The 26,326-nt window shown below is 42.7% G+C and overlaps 1 protein-coding gene across 3 annotated transcripts in view; it reads right to left on the reverse strand.

The window, feature by feature from the left end:
- Nucleotides 1–3,822: 3,822 nt before the first annotated feature.
- Nucleotides 3,823–26,326, reverse strand: part of LOC137644074 (zinc finger protein ZFP2-like) — a 46,366-nt gene continuing 23,862 nt past the window's right edge. For all 3 annotated transcript variants that reach the window (XM_068376989.1, XM_068376987.1, XM_068376988.1), the window contains one exon: nt 3,823–6,280. In XM_068376989.1, the coding sequence (XP_068233090.1) occupies nt 4,387–6,225 (1,839 nt within the window). In that variant the 5' untranslated portion in view covers nt 6,226–6,280 and the 3' untranslated portion in view covers nt 3,823–4,386. The remainder of the gene's footprint in view (nt 6,281–26,326) is intronic.

Below are 26,326 nucleotides of genomic sequence, written 5' to 3' on the forward strand. Positions count from 1 at the left end.
TGGTTTTCCATTGCCAACTGTTTTTAGGTTGAACAGGTTAACATAAGTCTATTTTTATTGTTTATATATTTATGATCTATTTTAAAGTTGATACTGTTATTAAAGTGTTTTTTTTTAAATAAACATTACTTTTCTTGTAGTTTATACATTTCCTTTCCTCACTGGGCTATTTTTCCCTTTTTGGATCCCTGGCTAGACCCTTTTATTCCAGCTAGGGTTGTAGCTTAGTTAATAATGATGATGATGATAATATACAAAAACTAAAAGTTCCTTGTTCCTAAATGCTCAATATATAAAACGTTTTTGGACGCCATAAACTAAAAGATAGGTGAAAAGTTTCTTAGGTTATACCAAGTACTGTACAGTACTACAATTGCACTTTTCAAGTAACAAAAAACAACAAATCCAATATCGCTTTCTATCCTAGATAAGTTGGGATAATACCTTTTCATTTTGGCAATCCATTGTAGTATCTTTAATCTAAATTCTACTTCTGTGCATTCTGCCCTTAGAGGCCAGGTCTCTGCTAAAATTTTGCCACCTACCTATTCTTATGTCCAGTTCTCTTATTTTTCCTGATTTTGGATATGTTCTGCATTATCTTCTTTGCACAGGTAACACAAATCGTGTATTTTCCCACGAAATTTCTTTACACTGCACCACATGAAGTAAACTAACCACCTGCAAGGTCCTTACCTCATTGCAATATACTGTAATCTTTTGAAAATGACTTGTTAGTATATCGAATATTATATCTCTCATGAATACATTTATAACTACTGTACTCTATATGATGAACACCACTGCCGAGTGATTTTATTTTAATCAAAGGCTCCTGTGAACATCTTTGCTGAAAATATGTAAATACTGTAATTTACATTAAATGCCTCGTTAGGATCAAGTTATCATTATGAAAAGAAAGAACAATCATTCAGGGGGCTTTGATAACCACTTGAGAGCTTTATGCAATTGGCATTTGTCCTGGCTGTCAAGCGCTCCTTTAATGAGACCAATTTATTCTACAGTAAAAGTAAATCAGGTCAACAATGGGTGGCTGGTCTTATGGAATTTGGATCACATGGTCCACTGAAGATGAGATGCCAATCACTGAGAAAACACTGAAGTTACAATGATGTAAAAGTAAGAAGTTGGACAGCAAGAATGTAAGGAAGTGGGAATGCCGTAACTAGAAGGCAAAGAACTGCTTTCACTGATGCCTACAAAGCACCACATGAGGTGACAAAGAATTGGTGTGGTGAAGTCCCTGTAAGGCAAAACTGGAAACATTATGATTGCTATTTTTGCATTAATGCACTTTGCTTTTTTTTTTTTTTTTTTTTGGGGGGGGAGGTACATTAGGGTGTGACCAAGGAATCTTATACCCAGCAGTGGATCTGCACCATACAATTACTGTTTAACATTTTACTTTGAAGCAAAAATCACATATCAAGACTCATAGTTTACCTGAAGGATTTGCTGTTAAATGAGAAATTAAAACAGGAACACAGTAAAGTAAGAGAATATAAGAGACCAAAGGAACAAGAAAAGATTAAGACTGAATGAAGCAGACAGTCCAAGTGGATAGTTGAGTAAAACATCAAGTACAGTGTTATCCATAGCATGTCACCAACTGGTAGTTTTGTTTATATCAAGGTGTAACCTGCATTGAAGAGATTTATCTTTTTCTTGCTACACATCCTCAAGTTTTTATATTTTGATTCACAAAGCAGCTTGTTGAATATTTGATGTGTGCAAAATGATCCAATGAGCTTGAAGGGTTTTGTACTAATTTTGAATACTAAAATGAATGTGGAAAATAGTTTTTGCGAGGATGGGGACATGCAGGGGTTGAAAATCCACCCAATTTGGTGTACATTTCCTATGCAGTACTTGAAGCAACAATTTTAACCATTGCCATCATTCCTAATTGTTGGGTAGAAAATAAAAACTTTCAAAATATCAAAATTGTTTATCATATTTGCAAAACTATTACTTTTCTGGACTGGATTTTTATGTAGAAGTCAGGACAAATTACAGTATGTTTCATGAATTAGACTTACAGTAATTATTTTTTGGGAAAAAGTAATATAATGAATATTAATTTTCATAACATTTTATAAAACAAATATTGTAATGTAAAAATATTTCTTAGTGTATCATTTCATACTTTATTAGAGCAAATATACCATAAGTAAAATTTGAGGTACAGAATTTTGCAATCTGGTTGTAAAGTCTGTAAAAGCAATACTGTATTTCAATAAAGAAAAATATTTATAACAATAAATATTGGAATACTGTAAAAAATAAAAGGCCAGCATATTAATATTTATTAAATAAAAATTGGGAAGTTCCCTGAAAAAATATTTCTTAACAAAAGCATTAAGCATCAAACCAGACAGAAGTTCAAAGAAAATAGAAGATCATGATATATACCGTAATAATACATAAAAACAAATTTACGAGTTCAAGTTAACAGCAAACAAAAATTTAATCTGGAAAAAAAAAAAATACAATATAAACCCTCTTACTCCTCATCCAATAATTCACTTGTAATATTTAAATACCTAGACACTGTTAAATTATGATACACCTGTAATTTTCAAATTATAATGCTTAGGGTTCAACATTTCATGTCACATACTAAAGCAAGGAGAGCCAGATTATATAATTATCAATTCTTTACTTACATTTAAGCTGCCGTTTTGGAATTGTCTCAGAAGATAAGGACATTTTTTTTAATAACAAAACCTGAATTGGACAGCAAATACCAATTATGTTTTTCCCCCAATTAATTATTCAATTAAGTTTAGTTTTTACATACTGAAGCTCCTCAACTTTCAAACATTCGTAGATACAAACAAAAATCCAACTGAAAATAACAAAGATAGGTTAAAAGAAATATTTTAAATTGAACAATATTATATCAATTAATACAGTGAGCAAAATTTTAAGTAATTTGTATTTTTCCTTACAGTACTTACCTCGAATTACTTTCTGAGGAGTATCTGGGATATATCTATTTCATATGAAACTTGACAATTTATTGACTTTTGTAGCTGGAAATCATAGGTATGGGATTCAAGTTAGGCCTACCCTAGCCAAAAATTCAACAAAAGTCTACTTACAAACAGGTTCTTGGAACTAATTAAGTTTGTAACCCCGGGACCTTCTGTATGATAAATTCTAATCACAATTTGGCTTTCTGAATATTATAAGAAAACAAATAAACAATGGATTCAACAACAGCAATAACAAAAAAGGTTACCATAAAAATAACATTTCTACTGTACTAACTTTTTCTTCTTTTTATCCTTTTTTTAGATAGTGCGAGCTGATTACTATTCTATAAACTTCCTAGAATGAAATACTGTAATTTAATATAAGCTCATTTAACTACAACAAAGGATATTGGAAATAAAAATCATTAAAAAGCTTCATTAGAATGTACAATGTAACTGTACAATTATGTTATTCATATGACAATAAATGTTTAGAAAGTAAAAAATAATATATCTTTAATTATTAATATATATATACAGTACTGTACTGTATTTTCTAAAATCTAGTAGCACGTTAATTTTCTTTTTTTTAAGAACCCACAAATTCATGAAATTATGAATGTTCTAAAATAGTCCGAGTTCACTGTTTAATATCTCAAATTGATTTTGACTAAAACAATTTTAGAAATAAAGGTCAACAGTGTCATTATCTGGTTTCAAAATAGTACTTTACACAATATAGTTTATAAAAGATTGAAAAATAATTTTTTTTTTTTTACTTCCCTTATGTTTATGAACTACAGATCAGTAGGTATCTAAATATAAGATACTACAATAAAGCAGTGCTTATTCCAATACTTATCATCCAATTCAATATTGCTCTAAAATGCATCTTACTACACTTCTTTTAATAAACTATAAAGTGCTAAAAAATCCTGTCAATATACTGTACATAGAAATTCCTAGTTAATGTACAATGCAGTTCACTCTAAAAAGCCTTGCAAATGCTAAATGATGTAAAGTGCAAAATATCTTATACATATAGTACCTGTAGTTTACACACTAATGCAAAAATTACAAGAACTCGTGTAAGTGATTTAATATAGTAATTCATTTTATTGTGCTACAGTATTTACAGTTAATCTAGTCTGCTACAATGTTAAGTGAATGTAAATATATTAATCTGATGATAGTGAAATACTAACAGTATGTACACCTAAATACTGTATTCAATAAAACTTGAACATAAATGTCATTATTAATGGGCATATCCACAAGCTATTTACAATGTTACTTTTGCTACGCAGGTAAAGTAGCTCCTTGGATAAGGCAGGATACCCTATCCTTTAATGGCCATAAACACATGCAAGTAACAAAACCTGTGGTTTCAATTATTCTCCTCAACTGGCATCATCTCTTCTTTTATACACAGACTTGAATCTGTGAAATTGTTAGCACTTTGGACATTGAGGAGCTCTGAGTCCACTCTAGAAAAAGTAGGATAATTTGTATTTTCTGGATTCTCCGTATTCCACTTTGACATGTTTCCCGATTCACCGGCTTCACTCTTTGATGATAAATTGCTTTTCATCGATTCTGCAGTTCCAGATGGTTGATTTCCTGAATTCTCATTTGTTTGGACATCAAATTGATGGTTTTCTTGTGTTTTCTGATTCTGGTTTACTAGGAAAGCCAAGGCTGGATTTACAATGGAAGAGTTGATGCTATCAACTACGTCTGCAAATTGTGTATGTTGAAGACTTTGGTTGGAAGCTAGTGTTGTGATGTTGTGTTCCTTCTTTAAGTGTTCTTTAAGCATTTGAGAATAAGTGAAACTCTTAGAACATAGAGTACAAACATAAGGGCGCTCTCCTGTATGTATTCTAGTATGACGACGCAGATCAGAGTTCTTGGCAAATCGCTTACCACAGGTATCACACTGGACATTCTTCTCTCCAGTATGAACAATAGTATGCTTCTTCAGCTTCCCACTCTCTGTGAATGCTGCACCGCATACTACACATACGTAAGGACGTTCCCCTGTATGGAGACGCGTGTGTCTTGTAAGGTCACTCTTCTTGATAAATGCCTTTCCACATTCACAGCAAACAAAGTTTCTCTCTCCTGAGTGTGTCTTCCTATGATTGGTCATATCACTCTTCTTGATAAATGTTTTGCCACAGTCTTGACACTCAAAGGGTCTCTCACCAGTGTGATGTCGTGTATGTACTATCAACTTTGATTTCTCAATGAAACCTGTCCCACACAAATTACACACAAAAGGCCGGTCACCTGTATGAATCATGAGATGACGTTTTAGATCACTACTTTTTGTGAAGGACTTTTCACAATATTTGCACTCAAAGGGTCTACCAAGATAAGGCCGATCTCCGGTATATAAACCAAGTTTAGCTTTTTCTCCTGTGTTGCTAGCCATCTGTCGTCTACCAATATTCTGAATGGCAACACCTGTCTGTTTACTTTCGCTACTATTTGGGACACTTTTGTTAAAGTCGGTCAGGTCAAAAATTCTTTCATCCAAGTAAGGGGCCTCAATAGGAAACTGAAGCTTTAAATCACCAGTGTCCGCTGCACCTTTGTCTGTTTGGGGAGAAGCCATTCCAAGGAGATTATCATCAATATAAACCGGTGTTTCTTCACTCGTTCCTAGAGTCTCGTGGGGTTTAATATCACAATTTTGATCAAGATCAGTGCACTCCAGACCCCTCTTACCTTCTAGATAAATTGGCGAGTCTCTAGATAATAAAAAATGACTAACAGTATTGTTTAAATGACAATTTTTGTCATCCTCTAATACTTGAAAAGCTTTTTCCCTTTCTTCAGATAAAGATTGGTTGTGAAATGGAGATCCTTCAATGTCACTGTTCAAAGACACACCGGTGTCTTTCTCCGATATTGTGCACTCTAAAGTTTGATCAAGTATCTGATGGTCTACAAGCAAACGTTCTTTGTCATGCACTTTCATATGCCGATTAAGATCACTGCTACGGCAAAATGCTTTATCGCACACCGAACACTCAAAAGGTTTGCGACCGGTGTGGTCTCTTCCAACGTGTATGATGAGTCTATTATTATCGGTGAAGCCTAAACCACAGATTTCACACATGAAAGGATGCTCGCCGGTATGAAGCTTGTTATGTCGTCGCAGATCATAATATTTCGGGAATGTTTTATTACATTCTTTACAGACGTAGACCTTCTCCATGTTAATCTGTTCCAACCTTATGAAGTGGTGTTTCCCACACCTTACCAGGCTCTACCTGCAATGATAAAATGAAGCAAAACTTGAATAATGACAAGGATCTTAATGAGAAAGATAATTTTAACCAAACTATAAAAATTGCATTCTATGCTTACAGAACATGTATGAAATTTTAGAATACACAGCTATTACTTCGCTATTTTTTTAAGATCCAATGTTTTCATTATTTATATTTGTGTAACCACAAGCAACCAATTAAATTTCTGACCTTCATTAAATGCTAGTAACAACCTTTGACATTCAAGTTAAGTCAGCTTTGGGAAACCAGACAGGTATCCCATTACTTAACCAAACAAGGGGTAAAACTTCCTTCCGACTTTGTTGACAGAGGTAATTATACCAGACAAGGTTGAAGTTTAGTAATACATCAATTAAAAAGTTCAAAAATTTGATAAAGTATTACCGCATGAGAGATACAAGGAGATTATCATTGATCCCTTTTTGTGATCAATACCCGTACTGCCTTATACTGTACTGTATTTAGAATAATAATAATCAGAATAATATTGATTATGATAAGAATGAAACATGTTATTTTTATTAATAAAATAAATTTTTGAATATACTTACCCGGTGATCATATAGCTGCAACTCTGTTGCTCGACAGAAAAACCTACGGTCAAAATACGCCAGCGATCGCTATGCAGGTGGGGGTGTACATCAACAGCGCCATCTGTCGAGCAGGTACTTAGTACTCCAAGTAAACAAAGAACCAATTTTCTCCTCGGTCCACTGGGTCTCTATTGGGGAGGAAGGGAGGGTCCTTTAATATATGATCACCGGGTAAGTATATTCAAAAATTTATTTTATTAATAAAAATAACATTTTTCAATATTAAACTTAGCCGGTGATCATATAGCTGATTCACACCCAGGGGGGTGGGTAGAGACCAGCATTACATGTTTACATTATTATGAGCTAAGTATTTTGTATTTCATTTTAGCAGTTATTCAAAATAACAAACATAAAATAAATAAGTACCTGGTAAGGAAGTCGACTTGAACAATTACTCTGCCTTTTTAAGTACGTCTTCCTTACGGAGCCTCGCGATCCTCTTAGGATGCTGAGCGACCCCTAGGATCTGAAGTATCAAGGGTTGCAACCCATACAACAGGACCTCATCAAAACCTCTAATCTAGGCGCTTCTCAAGAAATGACTTTGACCACCCGCCAAATCAAGTAGGATGCGAAAGGCTTCTTAGCCTTCCGGACAACCCAAAAACAATAATAAAACATTTCAAGAGAAAGATTAAAAAGGTTATGGAATTAGGGAATTGTAGTGGTTGAGCCCTCACCCACTACTGCACTCGTTGCTACGAATGGTCCCAGAGTGTAGCAGTTCTCATAAAGAGACTGGACATTCTTAAGATAAAAAGACGCGAACACTGATTTGCTTCTCCAATAGGTTGCGTCGATTATACTTTGCAGAGATCTATTTTGTTTAAAGGCCACGGAAGTTGCGACAGCTCTAACTTCGTGTGTCCTTACCTTCAGCAAAGCTTGGTCTTCCTCATTCAGATGGGAATGAGCTTCTCGTATTAACAGTCTGATAAAATAGGATAAAGCATTCTTTGACATAGGCAAAGATGGATTCTTAACTGAACACCATAAAGCTTCAGACGGGCCTCGTAAAGGTTTTTAAATAGAACTTAAGAGCTCTTACAGGACATAAGACTCTTTCTAGTTCATTTCCAACCATACGATAAGTTTGGAATATCGAACGATATTGGTCAAGGCCGAGAAGGCAGCTCGTGTTTGGCTAGAAAACCAAGTTGTAGAACATGTAGCCGTTTCGGATGAGAATCCGATGTTCTTGCTGAAGGCATGAATCTCACTGACTCTTTTAGCTGTGGCTAAGCATATCAGGAAAAGAGTCTTAAAGGTGAGATCTTTCAGGGAGGCTGATTGTAGCGGTTCGAACCTGTCTGACATAAGGAATCTTAGTACCACGTCTAAATTCCAACCAGGTGTAACCAAACGACGCTCCTTCGTGGTCTCAAAAGACTTAAGGAGGTCCTGTAGATCTTTATTGTTGGAAAGATCTAAGCCTCTGTGACGGAAGACTGATGCCAACAAGCTTCTGTAACCCTTGATAGTGGGAGCTGAAAGAGATCGTTCTTTCCTCAGATATAAGAGAAAGTCAGCTATTTGAGTTACAGAGGTACTGGTCGAGGATACGGATACTGACTTGCACCAGTTTCGGAAGATTTCCCACTTCGATTGGTAGACTCTAAGGGTGGATGTTCTCCTTGCTCTAGCAATCGCTCTGGTTGCCTCCTTCGAAAAGCCTCTAGCTCTCGAGAGTCTTTCGATAGTCTGAAGGCAGTCAGACGAAGAGCGTGGAGGCCTTGGTGTACCTTCTTTACGCGTGGCTGACGTAGAAGGTCCACCCTTAGGGGAAGTGTTCTGGGAACGTCTACTAGCCATCGAAGTACCTCGGTTAGCCATTCTCTCGCGGGCCAGAGGGAAGCAACTAGCGTCAACCTTGTCCCTTCGTGAGAGGCGAACTTCTGCAGTACCTTGTTGACAATCTTGAACGGAGGGAATGCATATAGATCTAGATGTGACCAATCTAGTAGAAAGGCATCTATATGAACTGCTGCTGGGTCCGGGATTGGTGAGCAAAATATTGGGAGCTCTTGGTCACCGAGGTTGCGAAGAGATCTATGGTTGGCTGGCCCCAGGTGGCCCAAAGTCTCTTGCATACATCCTTGTGGAGGGTCCATTCTGTTGGAATTATTTGTCCCTTCCGACTGAGACAATCTGCCATGACATTCAAGTTGCCTTGGATGAACCTCGTTACTAGTGAAATGTCTAGACCTTTTGACCAGGTGAGGAGGTCCCTTGCGATCTCGTACAATGTCAGAGAGTAGGTCCCTCCTTGCTTGGAGATGTACGCCAAAGCCGTGGTGTTGTCCGAGTTCACCTCCACCACTTTGCCTTGAAGGAGAGACCTGAAGCTTTCCAGGTTAGACGTACTGCCAGTAGCTCCTTGCAGTTGAAATGCATTGTCCTTTGACTCGAGTTCCATAATCCCGAGCATTCCCTACCGTCTAATGTCGCACCCCAGCCTACGTCCGATGCGTCCGAGAAGAGAACGTGGTTGGGAGTCTGAACAGTCAGGGGAAGACCCTCTCTAAGGTTGATATAGTCCTTTCACCAAGTCAGACAAGACTTTATCTTTCCGGAAACCGGGATCGAGACCGCTTCTAGCGTCTTGTCCTTTTTCCAGTGAAAAGCTAGATGGTATAGAAGAGGACGGAGGTGTAGTCTTCCTAGTGACACAAATTGATCCATGGATGACAGTGTCCCTACCAGACTCATCCACAGCCTGACTGGGCAGCGTTCTTTCTTCAGCATCTTCTGGATGGATAGCAGGGCTGGGGGTTGATCGTCTTGTTCAGCAACGTCCTCATCAGAGGGTTCCTCATCCGAAACTGATGAGGAAACGGCAACGGAGTGGGCAACGTCTGACTCGCTGAAACCGGTCGCACTGGTGGATGCGTGACGGAGCCGGACGCAATATCATGGCACTGCTGCACAGTCTGTGAACTGTCAACAACCATGGGTGCGCGAGGAAGTACAGCGTCAACCCGAAACTGTCTAGACTGTCTGGGTTGTGCAGTCAACACCCTACCGGGTTGCTGAGGTTGACGCACTGCGTCACAACAAGTCACCTGTGCTGGTTGTTGAACGTCTTCCTAGTGACACACTGAACGTCAACAACCACCTCCGAGCGTCGCTTAACGTCAACGTGCGACTGGCAACCCACACTGGGTCGCATCGGTGGAGGAACCACCTCAACTGGCAGACGCGAGTAGGATACCTCAGCGTCAACAGGGCGCACAACCAACCGGTTGGAAGGTTGTTGGCCAGAAGGTTCTTCTCCGCATTTAAGTCCTCTATCAAGGACACAAGCTTGGACTGCATGTCTTGCAGCAAAGCCCATTTAGGGTCTACGGGAGCAGGTGTGGCAACAGACGGGGTTAGCGACTGAGGCGGAACCATTTACCATCCCTGGAAGCCTTGTTATGTGTGACATAATAGTACAGCAAAACTTCAAAGGCTCGACAAAAGTTGAGAAGTTGACCTGTAAACAACTTGGAGCGTCTCCTGGCTAGGCGCCAGGGCGAGTCTACCAGAATTGAGAAGTCTATCTGGGCAGAGGCATGAACTCCCAAGCCGAGAACTTCTCTCGTGTCCTATCAGACTCTCACCTCTATAAGCCAGTTTAAAAGAAGGGAAATCAAAAGCTGTATCCCTAAAACTCCTCCTGGTGCAAAAACCAGTCGCCTAGCCAACGTAACGCTCTCTAGGAGAGCAAGAGAGCACTAGCTTAACAACAACGGCTTCGAAGTAGCTAGGCCTAGTGTAAGTTCTGACGTTTAGGCGAACGAGGAGCAGCAGTTACAAGATCCGGACGAAGATCCTTAAAAAATCATCATGATTTAATTAAAGTCCATAGGAGGCTAAGCAGCTTAAGGCTCCTCTCCAAATGACAGAGTCCTCAAAGGAATATCAGTAGGAGGGAGAACAGCACTTTCTCATCTACAGGAACCTTGTCCGATAAAAGCTAGGTTATCTCAGTGAGTCTCTCACTGGTGCATTAGTAGCAGACCAGAAGGCAACGTCATGTAACTGCTTGACAGTCTGTGAACTGTCAACAACTGAACTGTCAACCACAACAGGTGCGTGAGGACATACAGCACTGGTACATTAGTAGCAGACCAGAAGGCAACGTCATGTAACTGCTTGACAGTCTGTGAACTGTCAACAACTGAACTGTCAACCACAACAGGTGCGTGAGGACATACAGTTTTCACTCGAGACTGCTTTGACTGTCTATACTGAGCAGTCAAAACAACTCTAGAATGCGGAGGTTGACTCACCGCGTCAAAACAAAACAACTTAGGTTGTTGTTGTAACTCGCGAACGTCAACGGAGGGTTCCGTGCGTCGCTGAACGTCAACATGCGGCTGGCAGGGTACACTGCGCATGGGTGGCGGGACTCTCACAGCTGGACTGCGGGAGAAGGTAGCCTCAGCGTCAACTGAACGCACAACCGTGGTTGGTTGTAGGCTAACGGGTGCAGCGTCAACCTTCTCCGCACGAAAGTCCTGCATTAAAGATGTTAACTGTGTCTGCATGGTCTGCAGCAAAGACCACTTAGGGTCTACAGTAGCAGGTGCGGCAACAGACGGTGTTACTGCCTGTTGCGGTACCGCTTTGCCTCTCTTAGGAGGTGAGCAGTCGTCGGAAGACTGCAGCGAGTCCGAACTGACCCAGTGGCTACAACTGGGCCGTTGGACTTGCGCGGAAGGGACCGACTTGCGCTTAATAAGCTGCGAGACCTTGGTCCATGGTTTCTTACGAGAAACCTCTTCCGCAGACGAGAAGTAAATGGGCTCTCTCGTCTTTGTGTGGGTGGGGCGATCTTGGGTAGATACGCCCGAAACCACGGAGGGAAACGTCTGTTCGTTGATCAAGGCCTGACGAACCCATAAGTCGTTCGACATTACTTCTCCCCTGGGCTTGGGAGCTTGCAAGAGGTCCCGGACTAGGTGAACGACAGGCACGAACAGACGAACCCTCGGACGCAACACTGTAACACTTTGCGCATATCACTTTATCACTTCGATTTTCTGTTTTGCACTTATTTCACTGAAATCGAAACTTTTACTGATTTCTACCTGAAACACGCAATTCTACCCTTCATTAAAAGGTAGTAATTGCGAAAACAGTCGTATAATGCAGCTCATTAATACTAGCAAAAACAGAAAACATATATAAAGATAAAGAATTCAGTGGCTGGGAAAGAGACTAAACACTAGTTCAAATAAACTACGTTTACAATCTCTCACCGCACATAGCCTGGGGACAAGAATAAAACCCTAGAAACGTTTTACCTTCTTCCCCGTACAGCGACTAGGGAGGAGAGTAACACGAGAACAACGTTACCCGCTTGAACGGAACGTTTTTTTTTTTTTCCTCTCTCTCCCTCCGTCTCTATCTCTCTCTCTCTTTCTCTCTTGATTTCGCACCTGAGAGAAGAGCCCAATTATATATCGTCAAAAAAACATGTTATTTGGCTAAAGGAAAAAACTGAAAGGTTTTCCAAATAAAAAGTTCCTTTAATTTAGAATTTAAACCATTTAAGCTAAGAAAGAATGAACGAAACGTCAGAATCGATTTACTCTAACTGCAAAGTGAAACCGTGATACACTCTCTCTCTATCGTAACGATAGAGCGCATGTTGAACGTCCTGAACGTCAACAACTGCGTAGTCTAAAAAACTAAACGTTAGTTCATCTTTGAAAACAGTACGAAGACTATCAAAGAAATTCTTTCATAAAACATTAAATTTAAAAAGTTTTAAATTCTTTAAAGGCTAAATACGATATAACGGGCTCAACGTTGATTAACTTCGGTTCCAAGTTAGGACCGCCTACTATCAGGAAAGGTCGCATATAAACAAAACATAAAAATGTTATTTTCCTTAGTAAAATAAATTTTTGAATATACTTACCCGATGATCATATAGCTGCATCCCTGCTGCCCGACAGAAAAAACCTACGGGCGGAATACGCCAGCGATCGCTATACAGGTGGGGGTGTACATTAACAGCGCCATCTGTCAAGTAGGTACTCAAGTACTCGATGTCAACAAAGAACCAATTTTCTCCTCTGTCCAATGGGTCTCTATTGGGGATATAAGAGAAAGTCAGCTATTTGAGTTACAGAGGTACTGGTCGAGGATACGGATACTGACTTGCACCAGTTTCGGAAGATTTCCCACTTCGATTGGTAGACTCTAAGGGTGGATGTTCTCCTTGCTCTAGCAATCGCTCTGGTTGCCTCCTTCGAAAAACCTCTAGTTCTCGAGAGTCTTTCGATAATCTGAAGGCAGTCATACGAAGAGCGTGGAGGCCTTGGAGTACCTTCTTTACGCGTGGCAGACGTAGCAGGTCCACCCTTAGGGGAAGTGTTCTGGGAACGTCTACTAGCCATCGAAGTACCTCGGTGAGTTATTCTCTCGCGGGCCAGAGGGAAGCAACTAGCGTCAACTTTGTCCCTTCGTGAGAGGCGAACTTCTGCAGTACCTTGTTGACAATCTAGAACGGAGGGAATGCATATAGATCTAGATGTGACCAATCTAGTAGAAAGGCATCTATATGAACTACTGCTGAGTCCGGGATAGGTGAGCAAAGTATTGGGAGCCTCTTGGTCATCGAGGTTGTGAAGAGATCTATGGTTGGCTGGCCCCAGGTGGCCCAAAGTCTCTTGCATACATCCTTGTGGAGGGTCCAATATGTTGGAATTATTTGTCCCTTCCTACTGAGACAATCTGCTATGACATTCAAGTTGCCTTGGATGAACCTCGTTACTAGTGATATGTTTAGACCTGTTGAACAGGAGAGGAGGTCACTTGCGAACTCGTACCATGTCAGAGAGTAGGTCCCTCCTTGCTTGGAGATGTACGTCAAAGCAGGGAGTTGACCGTGTTCACCTCCACCACTTTGCCTTGAAGGAGAGACCTGAAGCTTTTCCAGGTCAGACGTACTGCCAGAAGCTTCTTGCAGTTGAAATGCATTGTCCTTTGACTCGAGTTCCATAATCCCGAGCATTCCCTACCGCCTAATGTCGCACCCCAGCCTACGTCCGATGCGTCCGAGAAGAGAACGTGGTTGGGAGACTGAACAGTCAGGGCAAGACCCTTTCAAAGGTTGATAAAGTCCTTTCACCAAGTCAGACCAGACTTTATCTTTCCGGAAACCGGGATCGAGACCGCTTCTAGCGTCTTGTCCTTTTCCAGTGAAAAGCTAGATGATACAGAAGAGGACGGAGGTGTAGTCTTCCAAGTGACACAAATTGAACCACGGATGACAGTGTCCTAACCAGACTCATCCACAGCCTGACAGGGCAGTGTTCCTTCTTCAGCATCTTCTGGATGGAAAGCAGGGCTGGGGGTTGATCGTCTTGTTCAGCAATGTCCTCATCAGAGGGTTCCTCATCCGAAACTGATGAGGAAATGGCAACGGAGTGGGCAACGTCTGACTCGCTGAATCCGGTCGCACTGGTGGATGCGTGACGGAGCCGGACACAAGATCATGGTACTGCTGCACAGTCTGTGAACTGTCAACCATGGGGACGCGAGGAAGTACAGCGTCAACCCGAAACTGTCTAGACTGTCTGGGTTGTGCCGTCAACCCCCTACCGGGTTGCTGAGGTTGCCGCACTGCGTCACAACAAGTCACCTCTGCTGGTTGTTGAACGTCTTCCTAGTGACACACTGAACGTCCACAACCACCTCCGAGAGTCGCTTAACGTCAACGTGCGACTGGCAACCCACACTGGGTCGCACCGGTGGAGGAACCATCTCAACTGGCGGACGTGAGTAGGATACCTCAGCGTCAACAGGGCGTACAACCAACCGGTAGGAAGGTTGTTGGCTAGAAGGTTCTTCTCCGTAAAAAATCCTCTATCAAGGACACAAGCTTGGACTGCATGTCTTGCAACAAAGCCCATTAGGGTCTATGGGAGCAGGTGTGGCAACAGACGGGGTTAGCGACTGAAGCGGAACCATTTACCATCCCTGGAAGCATTGTTATGCTTTAATTAAAGTCCATAGGAGGCTAAGCAGCTTAAGGCTCCTCTCCAAATGACAGAGTCCTCAAAGGAATATCAGCAGGAGGGACAACAGCACTTTCTCATCTACAGGAACCATGTCCGAGAAAAGCTAGGTTATCTCAGTGAGGGTTTCACTGGTGCATAAGCAGCAGACCAGAAGGCAACGTTATGTAACTGCTTGACAGTCTGTGAACTGTCAAAAACTGAACTGTCAACCACAACAGGTGCGTGAGGACATACAGCACTGGTGCATTAGTAGCAGACCAGAAGGCAACGTCATGTAACTGCTTGACAGTATGTGAGCTGGCAACAACCAAAGCTGTGTGGGGAAGCCTCAACTCCTGACTGACTAGTCTGCTGCGGGCGAGTGGCGGTAACCACAGTGGGTTGCGGAGGCTGACACACCGTGTCAAAACACGGCAGCTTGTGGTAGCTCACGCACGGCAACGGAGTGCTCCGTGTGTCTGTGGGAGTCAGCATGCGTCTGGCAGGGTCGACTGCGCATGGGTGGAGGAGCTCTCACAACAAGAGTGTGGGAGCAGGCAGCCATGCTGGGCGCACAACCGTGGCAGGCTGTAGGCCAACGGGTGCATCGTCAACCTTCTCCGCAGTCGGAGTGTGGGAGCAGGCAACAACCAAAGCGGAGTGGTGGTGCGTGGTGGGGACTGCCGTGGGTTGCGGAAACTAACGCATCGCGTCAAAACACGGCAGCTTGACTCCACCTTCCCACTGCTGATGCGGTAGCTCACGCATGTTAACGGAGGGAGCCGCACGTCGGCTAACGTTAACATGCGTCTGGCAGGGTCGATTGCGCATCGGAGGTGGAGCTCTCCGCAGCCGGAGTGTGGGAGCAGGCAGCCTCAGCGTGAGCTGGGCGCACAACCGTGGCAGGTTGTAGGCTAACGAGAGCAGTGTAAACCTTCTCCGCACGAAACTCCTGCATAACCGCAGCTAACTGAGTCTGCATAGACTGCGTAAAGACCACTTAGGGTCTACAAAAAACGGCAACAAACGGAGCTACTGTCCGTTGTGACTGAGGGTCTAAAACAGCTGGTGCGGCCACAGACGGAGTTACTGCCTGTTGCGGAACCACCTTGCCTCTCTAGGGAGGTGTGCAGTCGTCGGATGACTGCAGCGAGTCCGAACTGACCCAGTGGCTACACCTAGGTCGTTGGACTTGCGCGGAAGGGACCGACTTTCACTTAAAAAGCTGCAAGATTTGGTCCATGGTTTCTACGAGAAACCTCTTCCGCAGACGAGGAATAAATGGGCTCTCTCGTCATTGTGTGGGTGGGGCGATCTCACGTCGGCAACGTGTGTAGATACGCCCGAAACCACGGAGGGAAAAACGTCTGTTCGTCGATCAAGGCCTGTGGAACCCATAAGTCGTTCGACATTACTTCTCCCCTGGGCTTGGGAGCTTGTAAGAGGTCCCGGACTAGGTGAACAACTGGCACGAACAGATGAACCCTCGGACGCAACACTGTAACACTTTGCGCATATCACTTTATCACTTTTGATTTTCTGTTTGCACTTATTTCACTGAAATCGAAACTTTAACTGATTTCTACCTGAAACACGCAATCCTATCCTTCATTAAAAGGTAGTAATTGCGAAAACAGATTACAATGCAACAGAAAAACATAAATAAAGATAAAGAATTCAGTGGCTGGAAAAGAGACTAAACACTAGTTCTGGAGAGGGAGGTCTCAACCTTCCGGACTCACCAGTGGTAGCTTATACACCCCCCCCTGGAACCCCCCCAAGCGGCGGCGCGAGCCCTAAACCACGCCCCCTTGGGCGGAGTTACCAGAGACGAGCGGGTTGACTCGGCAATGGAAGACACATTTCTGAAGTTGACTTCGGCACAGAACGTTCTCCTCTTTTTCCCTCCCGCTGCTCCCAACATTTGCTGATTTTCATTATCCTGCACTCAGCAACCAGAGTAATATCTCAGCCCACGGCTTAATTATGTCTAGGCAAATTCTTACCTCCGCGGAGGTGCATCGGCTTAGCGAAGACTCCAGCGGAGAGGAGAACGTAATCAGTAACGAAAAACGCACACAATCGACTGCAGATAGTGATATGCCTTCTAATTCTGATATCGTAAATATGTTACTACAACAGAATCAAACTCTTATGCAAATCATCCAGAAAAGGTAAGGTTTTAAATTCTGTTTACAACGAAAACGTCATATGGAAAGCAGCTGATTTAGACTAATGACGTCACAAATGCAAATGGCGGCCCCCATACGTAAGCTTGTTATGATTTGAATGCTTAGAGCAGGCACTTCCGAACATAGCGTAAGTAGCTTAAGCAAAGCATGTGCATGATTACTACACGATTAATCGGTATAAACAAACTAAATACTCCAATTTTTATATATTACAAAATTATAATTAAGCACACAAAACAAATTGCTTGCCTGACACATTAAAAGCACGCGCTTAATAGGCAGTAGGCTAGACCACAGGTAAGTTCGAGCTTACATTTCTCGCTTTAAACCTATCGACACTAGCCTAGGCCCTGGGGGGCTATCTGATAAGGGTTACATATGAGGCAGGTCTAGTTTATTAATAATAACAGATTTAAACTTATCATTCACTTAAATATGGCACTGAATTAACCTAAGAGGGCTATTTGAGTCGTGAACCCCATTGCCTGACTTCAGCCTTCTAGGTCCGCTGCTGTCCATATTTACTATACCTGTTGAACAAAATTTCAATTATTCTATGGTAAATAAATCACTGATATTAAACATTCATCTCGGCAGAAGTGGTTCACCTGCTAAGAAGAATGAGGCTCCCCCTCCTACTAAGCGCTCAAGACGATCACCTGAATTACCTGAAAGTGCAAATTTAGACCTCTTTTCCTTTTATAATAATGGAGACGAAAGTGATTACGAAGATTTCAACCTTCTTACATTCAATAAACCCATTCCTTCATATATTTCCACCAATTTCAAAGCTGAACCATCTTTTCATAGAGAAGGGAAAATTCAATTGAATAATTCACTAGTAGCATTAACTTTCAGTGAAGGCCATAGTGATAACCGGGATAAATTCTTTGTTAGTAGTCAAAATAAGGAGTTCTCAGACTTTTTTAAATTAATTAATACTCCAAAGTTGAATTTCTGGCCTGAAGGTAAGGTATTTGATGACAGTTATAAGAGAAAATTTTTTTATGACATTGAAAATATTAAAATGAGTATTTCTGCCTTTCAAGGGCATGCAGCACTGGCACACATTGTATACCCCTCCAAAGTAAATGACATTGATTTTTTGTCCAAAATTATTATTGGCCCCCTAAGGAGGAGCATAGACCTCATACAAAATTTGATAAGAAATTTCAGAAGCAGAGCACTTCCTAGATACCTCAAGGAAGAAGTAAGAGATCTTATAATCAAAGCAGACATTAAAGAAGTTTGGAATTTAACTGAAGACCAAAAATCAGCCATTGCTGCCTGCTTTCACAAAGGTCCCCTCCTCAGAGGAGGGGCAGCAAACTTCAGGGGTAGGAAATTCAACTTCGGGGGCAGATTTCAGGGAAGAAGGTTCAGTTTCCTCAAAGGTAACCCTAACTTTAGATTCAAGTCTCAGCCACTTAGAAGAGGTAATAGGCGAGGTGGGTACAGGGGGGGGGAGGTCACAAAATGGACAAGCTAATAGTTCAGGAGCCAGAGAAAAGAAAGACCCTAGAAATTGAGCCATGCTCCGCACCAGTTCAAAGAGAAATTTTTTCAGCACCAGTATTCTATGCACCAGTTGATAACGATGTTTACTCTGCACCAGTTAATAATGAGCTTTGCTCAGCACCAGTTAATGAGCTTTGCTCAGCACCAGTTAATTACGAGCTTTGCTCAGCACCAGTGGTTAATGAGCTTTGCTCAGCACCAGATAATAACGAGCTTTGCTCCGCACCAGACCATCATGACATTGGGCCAAATGCTATAAATCAAGATAGAAGTAAAGAGACCTCGCCTTTGGCCTCAAAACCAATGAATAACTCCTCCCAGAGCCCCCCAGAGAATAGGATAGGTAAGTCATTATTGATGAATGTTGATAGTTGGAGAAAGCTTCCTAATGCCTCTTTTGCTTGTAAAATTATCAATGAAGGGGTGAGAATTCCGTTTAATAATAAACTTAAAGCCCAGAGGTCATTAAAAAGAACAGGTAAAGATAGATTTTATTCAATTAACAAGCGTAAAATATTGGAAAGTGAATGTGACAGACTGCTAAAACTAGGTGTCATAGAGCAGATCCCCAGAACTTCCTTTTACTACTCCAACCACATATTTTATAAATTCAAACCAGATGGAACAGTACGACTAATCTTTGACATGAAAGTGCTCAACACCATGATTAAAAAACCTTCTTTTACCATGCTCAAGGCCAATACTATATTTCCCTATCTACATCTAAACTCTTGGGCCTGCAAACTAGATTTAAAAGATGCTTATTGGCACATTCCATTACATGCAAGTAGCCAGAAATTTCTAACCTTCAAACTAGGTAAAAGGAAGTTCAAATGGACTGTGATACCCTTTGGACTAAAGACAGCACCTTATATTTTTTCAAAAATAATGTACACAGTGATCAAGTATATTAGAACCTCATATAACATCTTAATATTCAACTATCTTGATGACATTCTCATATTAGCAAAAGATTATGTAAAATGTAAAAATCACATTCAGCTAGTCATTAAGATCTTGTCAGACTTAGGATGGAATATCTCACTTAAAAAATCTACAATTGAACCGACTCAAAGAATTGAATTTTTAGGAGTGCATTACAATATGATTAAGAAAACTATGAATCCCAGTGGGAAAAACATAGAGAAGTGTGTCGAATTGGCCAAAGCTTTCTCCAACTCTGTTAAATCCGACCTGCATTCCTATCAAATGTTAATCGGAGCTTTAAATTTTAGTGCATCCTATACAAGCTTGGGAAGATTCCATCTTAAATATCTCCACAGGTACCACAGTTATTTTAATTCAGGGTACAAAATCATTCCCCACACCTTCAAAAAATACCTAAAGCCATGGGAACAGAGACAAATGTACAGAGAGATTAACATTCCAAAACCACAGATAGATGCAGAACTTTTCACTGACGCTTCCAACCAGGGTTGGGGAGGTGCATTAGTAATAGCGGGTAATATGCTCTCAATAAATGGAACTTGGACAAATGAAGAATCCTCCCTTCACATCAATGTAAGAGAGTTATTAGCTTGCTTCTATTCTTTGGAACACTTCATCACAAGGTTATACAACAAGGTAGTCTTAATACATGTTGATTCAAAGGTTACTAATTGTTGGATAAAGAAACAGGGTAGTATCAGAAACAAGTTAGCCCATGAACTAGTCAGGAAAATACTTAGTACCATGAAGGATCACAACATACAGATAAATTCCAGATGGATCAGGGGAGTAAGTAACACCATCGCAGACTCACTTTCCAGGGACCTGGGTTCCATTCACACAGAAACTTCCCTCAGTGACAGTCTATTCTCCTTAATCTGCTCTGACTTCAATTTCACCCCAGAAATAGATCTGTTCTCAAATGGTTTCAATACTAAGTGCAAAAAGTTCTGTTCATCTCTTCCAAATCAAAAAGCCATCAGCAATAATGCACTTACGATTAGCTGGAAGGGATCAACACCCCTCTATGCCTTTCCACCAGGATTCTTACTACACAAAGTAGCTTTTAAAATCAATAAAGAATGCAATAATAATATGCTTTTCTGCACCATATCGCAGGGGACGGAACCATGGATTCCATTAGTGAAGTCAGTAGCGAAGCAGCACAAACGATATATTGTGAAGATCGAAGACTACCAGATAGTTCTCAAGGATTGTATCTCACCCTCAGCAAAGCTCCAATCAACTTTGATCGCCTTCAAAATTTAAAGGATCAGCTCCCTAACGTCTTTCCTCCTGAGGTTTGCTCCAAAATTGCTGTCAGCTTGAGGGACAGCTCCTTGCACAAGTATGAAAACCTATACAACATTTTTAAAAGTTTCATTCACAAGGAGTATGGAAGAGACAACAAATTTCCCCAGTTAGCAATTATTTTATTTTTCAATCACCTTATAGACAAGGGTCTGTCTTACAACACCCTGAAGAGCTACAGAGCAGCTTTAGGTCCTATCTTGTCAGGCTATTTCCCAGGTTACTGTCTTGCAGAGGACAAACATGTCAAAGCAATGATATCGGGAGTTAATAGAAGGAAACCTAGAAATTCTCACCAGTTCCCTGGCTGGGATCTAGACAAAGTAATTTCATTTCTCAACACCACGAAAGATAACTCTACCTTACTACTGACACAGAAAACCTTGTTCCTAGTAGCCTTAGCTTGCCCTTTAAGAGCTAATCAATTTAACAATCTCAGCATTTCCAGGAGCACCTTCACCCCAGAACACATTGTCTTACGGAACCACCCTTCCTTCATGGCCAAAAACCAAAAGAACAACTACACGCCAATAGAGATCAGCTTTAGGAAGCTTCCTAACAGACCAAAAATATGTCCAGTCAGACAATTGAACTTCTATTTGGAATACACCAACAAAGTCTGTATGGAAAGAAACATAGACAGGAAATGTTATTTTCATTAGTAAAATAAATTTTTGAATATACTTACCCGATAATCATGTAGCTGTCAACTCTGTTGCCCGACAGAATTCTATGGAGGGATACGCCAGCTATCACAATACTAGAAGGGGGTGTTCTTACCAGCGCCACCTGTGGCCAGGTACTCAAGTACTTCTTGTTGACACCTCCTCAATTATTCCTCGGTCCCACTGGTTCTCTATGGGGAGGAAGGGAGGGTCAATTAAATCATGATTATCGGGTAAGTATATTCAAAAATTTATTTTACTAATGAAAATAACATTTTTCAATATTAAACTTACCCGATAATCATGTAGCTGATTCACACCCAGGGGGGTGGGTGAAAACCAGTGTACAAGATTAAAGGATAGCTAAGTATCCCATATTTCATATAACAGTTATCTCAAATAACAATGAAATAATAAGTACCTGGTAAGGAAGTCGAATTGAACCGTTACTCTGTCTCTTTTTTAAGTTCGTCTTCCTTACTGAGCGCAGCGTTCCTCTTGGAGGCTGAATCAACCCAAAGGTGCTAAAGTATACAGGGCTGCAACCCATACTAAAGGACCTCATCACAACCTTTAACCTCGGCGCTTCTCAAGAAAGAATTGACCACCCGCCAAATCAACAAGGATGTGGAAGGCTTCTTAGCCGACCGAACAACCCATAAAAAGTATTCAAGAGAAAGGTTAAAAAGTTATGGAATTATGGGAATGTAGTGGCTGAGCCCTCGCCTACTACTGCATTCGTTGCTACGAATGGACCCAGGGTGTAGCAGTACTCGTAAAGAGACTGGACATCTTTGAGATAGAATGATGCGAACACTGACTTGCTTCTCCAATAGGTTGCATCCATAACACTCTGCAGAGAACGGTTCTGTTTGAAGGCCACTGAAGTAGCCACAGCTCTCACTTCATGTGTCCTTACCTTCAGCAAAGCAAGGTCTTCTTCCTTCAGATGAGAATTTGCTTCTCTAATCAGAAGCCTGATGTAGTAAGAAACTGAGTTCTTAGACATTGGTAGAGAAGGCTTCTTGATAGCACACCATAAGGCTTCTGATTGTCCTCGTAATGGTTTTGACCTTCTTAAATAGTACTTAAGAGCTCTAACAGGGCAAAGTACTCTCTCTAGTTCGTTCCCCACCATGTTGGACAGGCTTGGGATCTCGAACGACTTAGGGCAAGGACGGGAAGGAAGCTCGTTTTAGCCAAAAAAACCGAGCCGCAAGGAACATGTAGCCGTTTCAGATGTGAAACCTATGTTCCTGCTGAAGGCGTGGATCTCACTTACTCTTTTACCTGTTGCTAAGCACACGAGGAAAAGAGTTTCTAATGTGAGGTCCTTAAAAGAGGCTGATTGGAACGGTTCAAATCCTGATGACATTAGGAACCTTAGGACCACGTCTAGATTCCAGCCTGGAGTGGACAACCGACGTTCCTTTGAGGTCTCAAAAGACCTAAGGAGGTCCTGTAGGTCTTTGTTGGAGGAAAGATCCAAGCCTCTGTGGCGGAAAACCGCTGCCAACATACTTCTGTAACCCTTGATCGTAGGAGCTGATAGGGATTTTACGTTCCTTAGATGTAACAGGAAGTCAGCAATCTGGGTTACAGTGGTACTGGTTGAGGAAAACTGCATTGGCCTTGCACCAGCTTCGGAAGACTTCCCATTAAGACTGATAGACTCTGAGAGTGGATGTCGTCCTTGCTCTGGCAATCGTTCTGGCTGCCTCCTTCGAAAAGCCTCTAGTTCTTGAGAGACTTTCGATAGTCTGAAGGCAGTCAGACGAAGAGCGTGGAGGTTTGGGTGTACCTTCTTTACGTGAGGTTGACGCAGAAGGTCCACTCTAGGAGGAAGAGTCCTGGGAAACGTCGACCAGCCATTGCAGTACCTCGGTGAACCCTTCTCTCGCGGGTCAGAGGGGAGCAACCAACGTCAACCGTGTCCCTTTGTGAGAGGCGAACTTCTGAAGTACCCTGTTGACAATCTTGAACGGCGGGAATGCATACAGGTTGAGATGGGACCAATCCAGCAGAAAGGCATCCACGCGAACTGCTGTTGGGTCTGGAATCGGAGAACAATACAAGAGGAGCTTCTTGGTCATCGAGGTAGCGAATAGAACTATGGTTGGCAGACCCCACAGGGCCCAAAGTCTGCTGCAAACATTCTTGTGAAGGGTCCACTCTGTGGGGAAGACCTGACCCTTACGGCTGAGGCGATCTGCCATGACATTCATATCGCCCTGAATGAGCCTCGTTACCAGCGTGAGCTTTCGATCTTTGACCAAATGAGGAGGTCCCTTGCGATCTTGAACAACTTCCTCGAATGAGTCCCTCTCTGCTTGGAGATGTAAGCCAAGGCTGTGGTGTAGTCGGAGTTCACCTCCACCACCTTGTAAGCTGGAGGGACTTGAAGTTTAACAAGGCCAGATGAACTGCCAACAACTCCTTGCAATAGATGTGAAGTGTCCTTTGCTCCTGATTCCATGTTCCCGAGCATTCCTGTCCGTCCAGTGTCGCACCCCAGCCCGTGTCCGATGCGTCCGAGAAGAGACGGTGGTCGGGGGTCTGAACAGCCAAAGGTAGACCTTCCTTGAGAAGAATGCTGTTCTTCCACCACGTTAGAGTAGACCTCATCTCTTCGGAAACAGGAACTGAGCCCGTCTCTAGCGTCATGTCCTTTATCCAGTGAGCAGCTAGATGATACTGAAGGGGGCGGAGGTGGAGTCTCCCTAACTCGATGAACAGGGCCAGCGATGAAAGTGTCCCTGTTAGACTCATCCCCTGCCTGACTAAGCATCGGTTCCTTCTCAGCATGCTCTGGATGCATTCTAGGGCTTGGAAGATCCTTGGGGCCGACGGACAAGTCCAAAAAGCTCGACTCTGAAGATCCATACCCAAGGAAACAATGGTCTGGGATGGAACGAGCTGAGACTCCTCAAAATTGACCAGGAGGCCCAGTTCCTTGGTCAGATCCATAGTCCATTTGAAAATCTCCAGACAGCGACGACTTGTGGGAGCTCTTAAAAGCCAGTCGTCTGACGGAGCCGGACACAAGATCATGATACTGCTGCACAGTCTGTAAACTGACAATCATGGGCAAGCGAGGAAGTACAGTGACAACCCGAATCTGTCTAGACTATCTGGGTCGTACAGACAACTCCTTAACGGGTTGCTGAGGTTGCCGCACTGCGTCACAACAAGTCCCTTCTGTTGGTTGTTGAACGTCTTCCCCGTGACACATTGACTCCGTAAACAAAAATCCTCTAACAAAGACTAAGCTTGGACTGCATGTCATGCAACACAGCTCAAGGTCTATGGGAGCAGGTGTGGTAACAGACGGGATTAGCGGCTGAAGTGGAACCATTACCTTCCCTGTAAGCATGTTATGCTTAAATAAAAGTCCATAAGAGGTTATGCAGCTAAAGGCTCCCTCCAAATGACAGAGTCCTCAAGGGAATATCAGAAGGAGGGAGAAAAGAACTTTCTCATCTACAGGGACCTTATCCTAGAAAAGCTAAGTTCTCTGAGTGAGGGTTCACTGGTGCAAAAGCAGCAGACTAGAAGGCAACGTTATGAAACTGCTTGACAGTCTAGTGAGTTGGCAACAACCCAAGATATGTTGAGAAGCATGCGGTAAGGTATGCAGAGCATGATGAATGCAGAGTATGCTGTATGCAGAGCATGCTGTATGTAGAGCATGTTGTATGCATAGCATGCTGAAAGCAGAGCATGCTGTAAGCAGAGCATGTTGTATGCAGAGCATGCTGAATGCAGAGCATGCTGAATGCTGAGCATGTAGTAAGCAGAGCCTGCTGTAAGCAGAGCCTGCTGTAAGGAAAGCAGAGCGTGTGCATGGCGTTTAACATTTCTCAGAAATTCCATGACCAGTGCTAGAGTGCTTTATGCATGCTTGCATGGGGTTTAAAAATCAACATAATGTTTACCTTACATTCATAACTCATGATTCATATTTTTGCCATGGTTAGAAAATGGAGGTAAGGTATGCTGAACAGCAGAGTCAGAACGAGCTGGAACAACAACAGTGGAAGGTGCAGAATCAGGGTGCACGGGTTGCGCTCGGTGCAGCAGTTGTACCTCCACCGAGAGTTGCACCACCGGTGGAGCAGCCAGGGGAGGAGGAGGAAGAGTGGGGTAATCCTCCTGATCCCAAACCGAAGGTTGCCTTAAAGAAGGCTGAGGCTGAACAACACTGGGAACAGCGAACACAGAAAGAGGTTCAACATCGTACGCCTGGCAGATGGTGCTGCGACTGGGTGCAGCGAGTACAGGCGGGTTGAGCACAGGCTGAAAGGGTGCAGGGGAGGTGCAACACTCTCAGCCCGACACTCACACAACAGGTCCGAAAGCTGTGCTTGCATGGACTGTAGTAGAGTCTACAACATCGTACGCCTGGCAGATGGTGCTGCGACTGGGTGCAGCGAGTGCAGGCGGGTTGAGCACAGGCTGAACGGGTGCAGGGGAGGTGCAACACTCTCAGCCCGACACTCACACAACAGGTCCGAAAGCTGTGCTTGCATGGACTGTAGTAGAGTCTACAACATCGTACGCCTGGCAGATGGAGCTGCGACAGGGTGCAGCGAGTGCAGGCGGGTGCAGCACAGGCTGAACGGGTGCAGCCGGTTGGTGCACCACCGGTGCAGGCGGGTGCAGCACAGGCTGAACGGGTGCAGGCGGTTGGTGCACCACCGGTGCAGGAGGAGGAGGAGGTGTAACACTCTCGGCACGACACTCACGCATCAGGTCCGAAAGCTGTGCTTGCATGGACTGTAGTAGAGTCCACAACATC

This window comes from Palaemon carinicauda, chromosome 7 (assembly GCF_036898095.1).
Source record: "Palaemon carinicauda isolate YSFRI2023 chromosome 7, ASM3689809v2, whole genome shotgun sequence".
In the NCBI taxonomy this organism is placed as follows: Eukaryota; Metazoa; Arthropoda; class Malacostraca; order Decapoda; family Palaemonidae; genus Palaemon; species Palaemon carinicauda.